This window comes from Emydura macquarii, unplaced genomic scaffold (assembly GCF_026122565.2).
Source record: "Emydura macquarii macquarii isolate MOO-44397 ecotype Brisbane River unplaced genomic scaffold, CSIRO-AGI_Emac_v2 contig_1477, whole genome shotgun sequence".
Classification (NCBI taxonomy): domain Eukaryota; kingdom Metazoa; phylum Chordata; order Testudines; family Chelidae; genus Emydura; species Emydura macquarii.
In genome coordinates this window covers 11,450,537-11,463,435 of record NW_027131614.1, presented here as the reverse complement: position 1 = coordinate 11,463,435, position 12,899 = coordinate 11,450,537, and the positions used below count along the sequence as shown (strand labels likewise).

At 42.0% G+C, this 12,899-nt stretch overlaps 1 protein-coding gene across 4 annotated transcripts in view; it reads left to right on the top strand.

The window, feature by feature from the left end:
* Positions 1–12,899, top strand: part of SULF1 (sulfatase 1) — a 159,353-nt gene that overhangs the window by 81,584 nt on the left and 64,870 nt on the right. For all 4 annotated transcript variants that reach the window (XM_067553640.1, XM_067553639.1, XM_067553637.1 and 1 more), the window contains exons 4-5: positions 219–458; positions 11,137–11,288. In XM_067553640.1, coding sequence (XP_067409741.1) covers positions 219–458; positions 11,137–11,288 — 392 coding nt within the window. The remainder of the gene's footprint in view (positions 1–218; positions 459–11,136; positions 11,289–12,899) is intronic.

Here is a 12,899-nt window from a genome sequence, read left to right as displayed (position 1 = left end):
CTCAAACTTCCTAGAATTTTGCAAAATATTTTTGGTGACATGATATAAAATGTTTACTTTTCCATTAAAATTAGAGCTAGGCAATGAGTGGTCCAAGCCAACAACAGAAGGCAAATGTAATTATACGTTTATATACTTAAAAATCAAGTGATATGACAAATGTATTTTTAGATGTTTCCTAGCAATAGTATAGTAAAATCAGTTATTCTTTATTTCAGGGTCCTTGCAGGTGATGAATAAGACTAGAAAAATCATGGAGAATGGAGGTGCTACCTTTATCAATGCCTTTGTAACCACCCCAATGTGCTGCCCATCTCGGTCCTCCATGTTGACAGGGAAATACGTTCACAACCACAATATATACACCAACAACGAAAATTGCTCTTCTCCTTCTTGGCAGGCAACACACGAACCACGTACCTTTGCAGTGTATCTGAACAACACTGGCTATAGGACAGGTAAGAGACAATTCCAGCTCTTTGCTGAAGAAAAAGATGGTGGAGATTATGGATATATACAGTAACTCACTTTAAATCTCTGCCTGAAATGAGACAAATATAGTCTCGAATTAGGTTTAAGCAGCAAAGCCATGGCCCAGTGTTGGAGCAGGGGAAAAGTATGTCAGGAGTGAGGTTATCACTGCCTATTTATAATGGCTTAGCCAGATTTACAGCCATAGACTGAATAGAGAATCCCACTTGTAGTGGGAAACATATCTTCATATCTGGGCGCTTCAGGTGGGGACCATGCTGTTGAGCCTAGGTGAGGGACATGCATCGTCATGGCATTGTGGTGCTGAGCCAGTAGCCCTAGCCAGGATTATGGTCAATATAAAGGCCTGGTTATGGAGAAGCAGTTATGGGGAAAGATATTTGGGCCACTGTGGGAACTGGTACCAACGACCTCATGGGACTGAAGGTGCCTATGGTCAGAGTGAAACTAAATGAAGATAATTTAAATTATAACATGGGGTTATCTTCACTTTCATTTTCTGAACCTGAACAGAAACATGTATTTAAGGAGGATTGTTCTGATGAGTGGCTATTAGATTTGATTGTTTTCTTGTAAATTCTTGGTGGTTTTCTGTAGTCAGGCGCTCCCTCTTCTATCTGCAAAGAACTCTTTTTATTCCTCTTGTTTATGCTTCAGCTTGATGTAAAGCCTCCAGTTCATCTATGCATCAGCTATCCCTTAAGAATAAGTCTGTAAACATTTTAGGCACCAGCCTAACTCTTTTATAAAGGTACAGGCGCAGTGCAAGGTATCAGGGTCAGTTGGTCCTGTCGTATTGTTTGATCACACAGGGCTGGTTTACACTTACCTGGAAATTCGGCGGCAGAGTAGTTTGCATAACTCACGTCGACTGGTTCTGCACGCTGTTTACTGCGCTACGCTACTTGAGGGGGTGGACCTACTCAGTCGACTCCCTGATCAATTGAGCGGGTCTCACTGACCGCTCAATCGATCCTGAAAAATCGATCTGGCGGCGGTGATTTTGCCGCCGTCAGTGTAAACGTAGCCAAAGACTCTTCTTTGAAGGACCAAAGAAGCACAAGTCTTTGTGCCAACAGTGCTGTTTACAATGTATTTGGCAGCAAAGAAGTTTGTCTCCACCAACAGGTTAAGCACAAGAATGAATTGCTTTTAAAGTACATAGTGAGAGAATGAATATCTCTTTATACCAATTCTCCTAGAACTGCTGCATTTAATATCCTAATCTGTTTGCTTCCACTTCATCTTCCCCCCAGTATAACTCTCTAACAAAGCTGGCAGTCCTGCAGAGCTGCAAAATGCAAAACCAAACAAGCACTTATCTTTTGGCCTAAATCTGCCACTGTCACTCACACTGAATATTACTTTATTCTGCGTAGTTCAGTTGAAGTAAAATACTGCTCAATGTGAGTAAGGGAGGCAGGATTAGGCCTTTTGTTTTTCTGCTGCAGATGGATTTCAGATGCTAAAGTCTGCTCTGTAGCTCTGCCTTCAGCTTTTGAATTAAGTGCTAGAAAAATTTTCTGATTTGTGGATTAGTATTCCACATCTGACTGGCCTCACAAGCCTTTACTGCATCCACCTGAAAAGCTGTTCACTGTTTTAAAAGTATTTACTATCTATCTAGCTAATTTAGGGTTTTACACGGCCACTCATCACTAAAGTATCTAAATGCTGTCCATGTAAAATTGATAGCAATAGCAGACTCCCTTGCGGGGTAAAAGCTCGGATTGCCTGTGAAACCTTAATTCGGCCCTCTAATATGTATGCATTACGATACAGTCTTTAATTCTGTGATCACATACAATTATTATGTGTAATTTCTTAACTTTAAAAAAAAAAAAAAAAAAACAGAAAAAACCAGAAATTCATTATTTTGTGGCGTCACATTGTCACCCACATGCTTCATCAGCAGGGTTGGAACATTTAGATATATCACAGACCCGTACTACTAACATAAAGAAATAATGGGTATCAGTAGCCGGTTGTTAGGCTCTGTGCAGACCAGTACTAGAAGGGAATGGGACACTCTTTTTGTTTCCAGTGGGTTTCACAAATATTTGCTTTTGGTAGCGGAATGGTGAGACTCAGCAATCTTAGGTTCCATTCCAAGCTTTAGGAGTGGACGCAAGTGGGCACAGACCCTTACAGCCATTTCCTTCCAAGTTTGATCCCTTCTGCCTTGTCCTTTCCTACCTATTCTGCTCTTCCCCACCCCATCTCCTTATCTCAGTCTCATTCTCCTCACCTAGCCAGTCCAATCCTAATCCAATCTCTCTTGCCCCCACTCTAACCTCCAGTAACCTCACTGTGCACATTGCCTGTTCCAACTGACTCCCAGTCCCAATCTCCCTCCCTCCCTGGACTCCTTCTTGAATCCCAATGTCTCCCCCCATGGCTTCTTCACTCCTTGTCCCAGCCTCTGCCCTGGGCTCCCAGTCCCAGTTTCCCTTTCCTCTTCTTGCCAGTCTTCAGTCCCAGCTTCCATCTCCTCCCAAGCTCCTTGTTCCAGTCTACTCCCCCCCGTCTTCTCCCCAGGTCAATCTGTTGTCCCGTCTGCATTAGAAGCAGGCAGCTTTCCTCCTCCACACTGCCTAGATCAGCAGGGGACAGATCATTGAGAGCACAAGAGAGAGACACTCCTGCTCTCAGTTCTGGTGCTGACTTGGCACAGCCGAGAGTTGCAATTGCAAGAAAAGACCTGCTAAACTCCAGGCTGGAACATGGTCAGTGCAGACACAATTTTCAGGGAATTCAAGAAGTCTCAACTGAGTATGGGCAAAATGATTTTTTCAAAGGCTTATGACGAGGCCAACTTTGGGCAGATTTTCACAGGGACATCAAAAAGACACATCCTGACAGAAAGACCACCCTTTTTACAAATTTAAAGTCCCTGCTCCAAAGAATGGGGATGCTAGAGCTTTTCAAAGTAAAACTCATCAGAATTTTTTAACATGGTAAAAACCTAGCCTTGTTAATGGAAATGGCTATTATTTTGGCTGAAAAATTCCACTTGAGGCAGACAACTGGCATGTAAAATTTCAGCCCAAACAATTAAAGTATAGCAAAGTTATAAGCCATTGAAATAGCCCTATAATGGGAAGCATTGGGCAACCTTAAAAATAGGTGGTGCTTCCAGCCTAGCCTATAATAAAGGCATTTGTTTATGTATATAAAGACTGGGCTCACAATCTGTATATCAAGTTATAGTTATTAAACCCTAAATATTTTTTTATGGTTACAGTAACATTGACTGATACCGGGAAATATCCACAAAGCTGTAAAAATAAAAAACCTGAGTTATTCATAAGGAAATTTGGTATTGTGGTTAAATTAATGCACTGGGAACTAGCTGAGTGCTATTTCTGGCATTGCCACAGACTTCCCTTGTGACTTTGGCCAAGCTGTAGTTTAACCGCGTTGTGCCTCAGTTTCCCCATATGTATAATTGGAATACTCTTTAAACTATTCCCCCGGGGTGTTGTGAACCTTAATTGTTGTTTGTAATTTGACAGAGGTACTATAATGTTGTAAAGCGGTTTTGTAACAAGAAAAAAAAGCCTCTGGAAAAAAAAAACCCAAAGTTTTGACACCATCATTGGGTTAATGGGAAGAAAGTGAAGAGGAGTTTACTGGAATAGTACTGACCTTTCAGTTGTGTTGGGCTCGGTACCCAAAAGTATTGAATCATTCTGCGTCAGTGCTGAAGTCTCCTACAAACAGTTCTTTGCAACTCCAGTAAATTGTTTCCTGATAGCTAGTTTTGTTAAAGGAAGTGGGCTGTCTACCTAAACCAGTTGTCTGGGTCACGGTGAGTAAACCTTACTGTGCCATGTCTTTTTAGAGGTCTGGTGGTTTTTTTATTGGTGGGGAGGTTTTTTGTTTGTTTTTGGTTTTTTTATTCGTGCGTTTGGTTAAAAATCAAATGTTCCTGCAAACATTAATAGGTAGCTGAGGCATGTATGCGATAGATGTCCTTTGGTCTATGGAAAACAAAGGGATGTCTCTGCACTGTATTTACATTGTCTAGCTATATGGCACTCACTGGCATGGATGGTAGTGACGTGACTAATTCTGTGGTGCAGTGTTTTCAAAATTGAGGCATAAATGTCTGATAGTAAGAAAAATATATTTGATATTGCAAGAAATTAAATTAGTAAATTATGAAAATCTCAACTTCAGAATCCACAGAATTGCTGGGTCAAATTCTGCAAGGCTTGCACCTAGGCAACCACTTAGATACCACTATTTTGGCCTCCAGTTCAGTTCAAGACCCCGTTAGCTAATTGGTAGGGGAAAAAGTAAAAACCAGTGGCAAGCTTTAAGGAGTGTATTTATACTAAATACTTGCACTTCAGCAAATGCTTATCTTTTGCAGTAACAAAAACATTCCAATGGCATATGAATATCCAGATAATTGCTCACCTTGCCATGTCATTATTTACATAAACTTAACTGAATGTGCCACAGACTGCAGTTATTTCAATGTAGCAAACTATTATACAATGTTAAAAAATAATGTTGTGTCCTGGGAACAGTTAGAAAAACTGCCAGAATGCAGATAAAATCTGCCTTATCTTTGCTGTTATCCCTGTGGAAGAAGAGTCTGGAGTTTTTCTGGCTGGGGTCACATTGAATCTTTGCAGGTGTCCTGAGTCTCCCTCTGGGGGAGGGCAGACAGAGCCTATCTGCATCCATACCTTCCACCTCCAGGTCCTGCAGAGATTCTTTTACAGTGCAGTTACAGTGCATGGAACATGCTGGCACCCGCCTTCCAATGCTGCTCCTGAGGACTCCAATATGAATGGCAGCTCTCTTACCTCTACCCGAGCGGTCCACTCTGGTCCCACTGCCTGTCAGGGATATTATTGGTGACTCCTCCATGGAGCCATGAGCACGAGCGTGTGGCTGGTGGAGCTCATGAACTCCCCTGACACCTGTCCCTTTTGTGGCAAGAGGGAGACCTTGGTGCACCTCAATGAAGGATGCATCAGATTGCAACCCCTCTTCCAGCTCCTCCAGAACCTCTTACTGAGGTTCTGGTTGCACTTTTCCCGCACTTCCTGATCTATGCACACCCCATCCTTGGCCTCACAAAGTGGTGAGAGCTCCTCCTGGTGCTGGTCAAGATGGCCACCCATCACTCCAGGAGGAGGAAGCTGGAGGGGAAGGAAGCGGGGTGTTCTGCAACTGTGGGGACCTATTTCTGGTCCCTTGTTCGATCACATCTCCAGGCAGAGCTCCTCTGGGTGGTGTCCACTGACTCCTTAGACGCCTTTGAGGAGCAGTGGGCGCTGTCCTATGTTCTCTGCTCAGTGTGCCTCTCTGGCTCCCTCATTTCTAACCTTTGACTTCGCTCTGAATCCTGCTTTCTCTTTTGTTGTCCCAAATACTCAGTTGCGGCCTGGGCTTAGTGGTTCTTCCTCCTTAGCTGAGGGAGAAGGCCATTAGTTTTGTGCAGGCCTAAACCCGCCTGTCCCAGTACTTTCATATATATATATACCTTCCAATTTCTGCAACAAATGAGGCAGGGGTCCTACAGACAACAGTTTCCTTTACTACTCAACCATGATTCATTCCCAGAGTAGGTCCTTCCTGTGCATTGAGTAGAGAATGAGTCCTGTGAAAAAATAGCATGTGATTGTGTAAATAAAGACTGTATCATCATGCCTATACACAAGGGGACTAAATTAAGATTGTATAGGGAACTTCAGTTCTGGAGTTTTCTAACTTTTGAGCACTTAACTTTACAACCTTAATTTTTAACAGGGGTTTTGTGTGGGTGGGTGGGTGGGTGGGTATGTATAATTTTCTAGCTTTTTTAGAACTGAAACTGAAAAAAACAAATTCCATCATGTGGCATCATATTGATACCCACATAGGTCATCAGCAAGGAATGGAACTTTTAGATCCAATGCTTGGGCCACTGCCATATAAGCAAATGGAGTAATTAATAGCAGCAGTAAGTTGTTGTTCTCTATGCAGACCAGCTCTAGAAGGGGATGGCACACTGCCAGTAGGTTTCTCAGGTATTTGCTGACAGAAGAGGAATGGTGAGACTCAGAAATCTTGATCCATTCCAGGCTCCGGAGAGGAATGTGATCTAGTGGAAACAGACTCATCTACCCATGTCCCTCTTCTGCCCTGTCCCCACCTGTACTAGTCCTGTCTCTTCTCCATTGCTGGCTTCTCCCCTGGGTTCCATTCTCTTCACCCTAACCAATCCCAGTCTCCACTCCTCAGGTTTCCTATCCCATTCCCAATCTCCTTGCCCAGCCATTCTCAATTCCCCACTCCTGGTTCCTTGCCCAGTCTCTCTTTCTCTCCCCATTCTACCCTTCCCCATCAACCTCCAGTCACCCTCACCTTCTCCATCTCCATTGGCTCCTGGGCTCCTTGTCCATAATCAGTGCCTCTCTCCCCACCAACTCTGCTCCTTGCCCCAGTCTCTTTGACCAGCTAGTCCAAGTTCCCTTCTCATTCCCTGGCTCCTCATTACATTTGTCTCTCTCCCTGCTCCCAACTCCTTCTACCTACCCCACGGGTTTCTAATCCCAGTCTTTCTGTACAGCCAGTCCCGGTGTTCAATCTCAGTCTCCAACCCCAACCACTGGCTCCTAGGCCCAGTCTTCTCCCACCTGGTTCTGAGTCTTAGTCCCCTGGCCCAACCACTCCCAGTCCTAGTCTTCTCTACCCACCTCCCAGTTTCTCTCTTCGCACACCCTCTCCCTGCTACCACCCTCCCCATCCAATCTTCCCTTCCTCTCCAGGCTCAGTCTACTCCCACTGCTCTCTCCAGGTCTGGCTCTTGTCTCCTGTGCATTCAAGTCATGCATTCCCTACGCCCCACAGATCCCACATGCTACCTGGGCATCAGCACAGGAGAGAAGGGCTCAGGCTGTCACTTCCACATTTCTCCCCATCAGTCCTTTCTTTATAACCCCTCTAATCCTGTGAGAGAGTCACATCTGAACTGCCTCCTGGGGGTGAAGTGTGCTGATTCTCAGCTCCAGGAAACAGCAGTACTGGCCACCTGTTCCATCCCACTTCCTGCTTCGCTGTGCTGCCCTAAGAGTCACAGAAGAAGCAGTGAGAGGGGAAAAGGAGGGAGACTTGGCCACCTACTAAATAGTCCCAGGATGGCCTCTATTTGCTGGGGGAAGGAGGAGGAATTGACAAAATCTTGCTCACTGACTTCAGGCCTTGCTTATGAGGGACATTCCAGGTGGCATGAGAGTGGCATCAGAGGCAAATGTCTATCACTCCATATGAATGACACTTGGCAGGTGTGTAAACTGGTTGGATCATATTAATCAAAAAGTGTTGCATCCAATATGAGGGAATTCTGTATTAAACCTCATCTAATATAAAGAGGAATTGATTACAGAACTAGCAATTAATGGTAATTTAGGACTACAAGAGATCAAGATTTGATCACACTGAATGTGCAAATAGCATAAAGTCCAGATCAGTGATAAATATACTTGGTGCTTTAAAAGAGCTAGATTCACAAAGCTGAAAACAATTATGAACCAAATCAGTTGGGAGGAGGAATTTCACCAGAGAAATGTGAATGATATTTGACATTTTACTAGATGTTCAAAAACCCACAATTGAGGAAGAAGGTCATATAGGTTTAAAAAAACACAACAAAAAACCACCCTTATTCAGAGGGGAAGTGAAGGCAGCTATGAAAAATTTTAAAAAAAGGATAACAAATTGAAGAAAGGGGAATTTGATAGTAATGAATATAAATTAGAAGTTAGGAACTGTAAAAAATTGAGAAGGGAAGCAAAGAGATTATAAGGGGAAATTTATGATCAATGAAGTCTAAGGCCAATAAGAAGGCATTTTTAAAGTATGGTGGGAACAAAAAGAATCCTAATAATGGTATTGGTCCATTACTAGTTGTAAATTGTAGAATTATCAATAATAATGCAGAAAGGGCAGAACTGTTCCAGAAATATTTCTGTTCTGGGGAAAAAACAGATGATGTAGTCATATCATATGATAACTCTTTCCATCAGCTCAGGAAGATGTTAAACAGAGGCTACTAAAGTTAGACATTTATAAATCAGCAGATGTGGATAACCTGCATCCAACAGTTTTAAAAGAACAGGAAGAACTGGATCATTAAGGCTGATTTTCAGTAAGACACGGGGGAAGTTCCAGAAGATTGGAAGAAAGCTAATGTTGTGTAAATATTTTAAAAGGGTAAATGGGCTGTAATTATAAGCCTGTCAGTCTGACATAGATCCCAGGCAAGATAATGGAGCAGCTGATACAGGACTTGATTAATCAAGAATTAAAGGAGGGTAATATAATTAATGCAAATTAGAATGGGGTTATGGAAAATAGATCCAGTCAAACTAACTTGCTGTCTTTTTGATGAGATTACAAGTTTGGCTGATAAAGGTAATAGTGTTGATGTAATATACTTAAACTTCTGTAAGGCATTTGAATTTATACCACATCACATTTTGATTAAAAAACTGGAAAGATGTAAAATTGACATGGCACACATTAAATGGATTAAAAGGTGGATAACTGATAGGTCTCAATGTCATTGTAAATGAAAAATAATATTGAATGGGTGTGTTTCTAGTGGGATCCTGCAGGGATTGGTTCTTGGCCATATTCTGTTTCACATAATTATTAATGAACTGGAAGAAAACATAAAATCATCACTGATAAAGTTGCAGATGGTATGAAAATGGGAAAGTGGGAAATAATTTAAAAGGATAGGTCACTGATACCAAGCGGATCTGGGTTGCTTGGTAAGCTGGGCGCAAAAAGCAACGTGGTTTAATATGGCTAAATGTAAACATCTGTGTGTGTACATCTAGGAACACAGAATGTAGGCCATACCTGTGCACTGGGGGTCTCTATCCTGGAAAGCTGAGACTCTGAAAAAAGGTTTGGGGGTCAAGGTTGATAGTCAGCTGATCATGAACTCCCAGTGTGATGCTATGGCCAAGAGGGCTAATGTAATCCTTGGATGCACAAACAGGGGAATTTCAAGTAGGAATAGAGAGAGATTTCACCTCTATGTTTAGCACTGGTGCAACTACTGCTGGAATCTTGGATCCAGTTCTGGTGCTTACAATTCAAGAAGGATATTGATAAATTGGAGAGGGTGCAGAGAAGAGCCACGCAGATGATTAACGGATTAGGAAACACGCCATATAGGGTACGATTATACAGCAAATTAAGTGCAGGCTCAAGGCTTAACCCCCCTTGTGTCCACACACCAACTGTGCTAACCTATGACTTGAACCTAGGGTCCCAGGATCCTGCAGGTGGTGAAATGGTGAAGCTGGTGTGGTAAACCCCCCCAATGGGCTGTGTTTTGTAAACCTTCCCACGTGTGCTTTTTGCTCAGATTGAATTTGGTGTTTCCTTAGCTGCTTCCATTTCCTGGTGTAGAAAAAAAAAAAAAAGAAGATGGATTGCCATGTCTGAAGTACAATTCAGACCAACACCGGGGAACTGACAGGCGATTTACCAGCATAAGGACTCTGCCTATGGGTAGGAAAATATCTGTACGGTTACTCACTCCCAGAGGAGTCTAGCTTGGTGAGAACGGGGAAGCCCCTCAGTTCTGACTGCTAATGAGGTAGACAGAAGACAGTACATATACTGAAGGATTTCCTCCCCCCCTTTATTCTCCTCTCTTCCAGAGGACCTGGTAAGAGCACCTGCAGCCACTTGGAGTGTGGGGGTGAAGGGAGACATAGCAAATAAGTGGGCCTGACTTCTGAGAGTTACCGGCTCGGGATGAAGGAGGTGGCTTCTGGCAACAGATCAGGAGCAACTCTAAGGGAAAGAACTGTCCCTGTTATTGTAGGGCACTCTTAGTAGTGGCAGACCTACAGCCTGTTTCCTTGGTCTTCTCATCTCCATCACTTGTGCCTCACGGAATCTATAGTAGCAAACTGGTGACCAGGGTGGAGGGTTCTTTTCTGCCATCTCTAACTAGACTCTTCTAAGAAGAAACATTTTCTTTCCCAAAGGCGGTGTCCTTAGGCTGGGTTTTTGCCCATCAGTTCTAAAGGATTGCTATGAGTCCTGCCAGAGACTAATGTCCCCAATTCCTGTATTTAGCTGGGAAGTGTTGCAGTATGGCCAACTACCAGCATTCAAAAATCATGAGCCAAACCCTAAACAACATGTGATTTGGCTTATTCATGAGATTCTAAAAGAGTTTTAAGGGTTTTTATATTTACCTTCTGGGTTTTGAGCAGTTAGTCCATTTTCAAACTTTTCTCTACAACAATGATGCCTAGAAATTTATTCGTTTTAAATGAAAAGTGAGTGTCTCATGTGATCACATGATTCCAGGATCTGGGACTTAAGAAAAACATCTAGAATCATGAGAGTTGGCAACAGTAGTATAGGCAGGGTCTGGGAAACACCGAATTTTAATAAAAATAGGAAACTATTAATATTGGCAGTTGTTTTATCTCAATTAAATACATGCATTTTTAAAGTGAAAACAACATCTTGACTCACACTAATATGCTTATGTGGTCACAGTAAAACAGGACACTTCATTCACATATTTATGCTTTAGAGTTCAACTAGAAAATTAAGAGTGGAAAGACAAAATTTCCCTGATGTACGTGCCTTTTTTCTCCTTCACAGCTTTTTTTGGGAAATACCTCAATGAATACAATGGCAGCTACATCCCTCCTGGGTGGAGAGAGTGGGTTGGATTAATCAAGAACTCTCGTTTCTATAATTACACCATTTGTCGCAATGGCAACAAAGAGAAACATGGATATGATTATGCAAAGGTATTGTCCAGAAACATTAACATTGCATCAGATGAATTCACCCATATAAAAATCACCTTCGATTAATTACAACAAAAGAATGAATGTCATTTTCTCACAGCCATAGAATCAGTAATTTGAGATCAGTTTCTCAAATTTAAAGGTGCCATTGTAGAATGGATAAAAAGTTACAAAAGGTCTTTAATCTGATTGCTCTCTCTCTCACTCACTCACAGAAATGGATGGCTCCATGTAAGAAAAAAAGAATTTCCTGAAGAAAATATTGTCTTGTGCTATTGATCTCTTATGTTAATACTCAGTTTACACCATAATCTTGCCAGTTATCAATTAAGCAAAATTTAGCTGGTGCTGTTTTCTGTTATACTATGGGGGAAGGGGAGAATATTGTTCGTCTCTGGTGTCAAGCTCCGGATATGAAAACGAGAATAGATAAGTGCAAAAAACAAGGGTTGGAAAACTTCAGACTTTGTTTGTACTCTTGACAAAGTTTGGAATGCATGCCAAAGTGACCTGCCCACGTCAGTAAGATTTCTCAGAAGCATGTAGTACTGGAAATCCTGTAGTTTCCAAATCACTTTATGCAAGCTGGAATTTCCTCTGAATGGAGCTCATGGAGGATGATACAGACATTGCAGCTGTCGTTTCTGACCCATGTAATGAGATTTCATTGGAAGCTGTTTCTGATTTCCTCACCCATAAAAATTATGTGACACTGATATAAAGCATAAAATAGAAAATAAAGAATATTAGTTAGTTAAAAATTCCATACAAATCCTGTGTGCACAGCAAGAATGTATAATGTTTAGGAAAATAGGAAGAAAAGTAAGAGGAGGGCAATAACCCATGCAATGTCCTCATCTGAGGGTCCTTCATTTTAATGGCCTGAGAGATCAAAAATTGCCAGATCACTGATGCCCTGGGAGCTGACCAAATCATCATGGTTCCTGTAAACAAGAAATCAGTCTCCTCTACACCATTACAGGAGCATTAACATGTAGGCTACTGTATCTGCTGTGTGTGAGAAAGAGGGTAAGGGAAAGAGAGAGATTACAGCTGGTTGGCTTGTCCTAACACTGATGTGCATGCGACACAGATCCAGGCCCTCTGGCACTGCTTTTACAGCTGTTTAGGGTCTTGAATCCGCAGCATGTGATTAGTCATGCCTGAATGTGCTTGAAATTGCAAACATCATCTCAGAACTTTCTCAATGAAACTCGCACTAGACCGCCAGGCCAACAAAGAATGCTTAGAGGTGGCAGGTGGTTTAATTTAAGTTTTTTCATCTTTTTTCCTTCTTTCCATTTCCTCCGTTTCCCTTATAGGTTTCCATTTGCCACCTTGGCTGCAGGTTAAGACAGTTTATTAGCAAGTAACAGCCTTAACCTCAGCAGCTGCAATTCTTTATGTTGTACAATTAAAAAAAACAGACCCTTGGAGGAATTCAAGTGCTCCCTATATTTATATGTTTGAATACAATTTCTTTGATAAAGATTTGCCTAGACAACCATGTTTTTGTGATCTGTTTGGTGTTGTAGACTTCTCCCAATTCTCACAGATGCAAATTTATATTTTGAAGAAAGCCCACAATAAGGACTTAGATGTAAATATGAA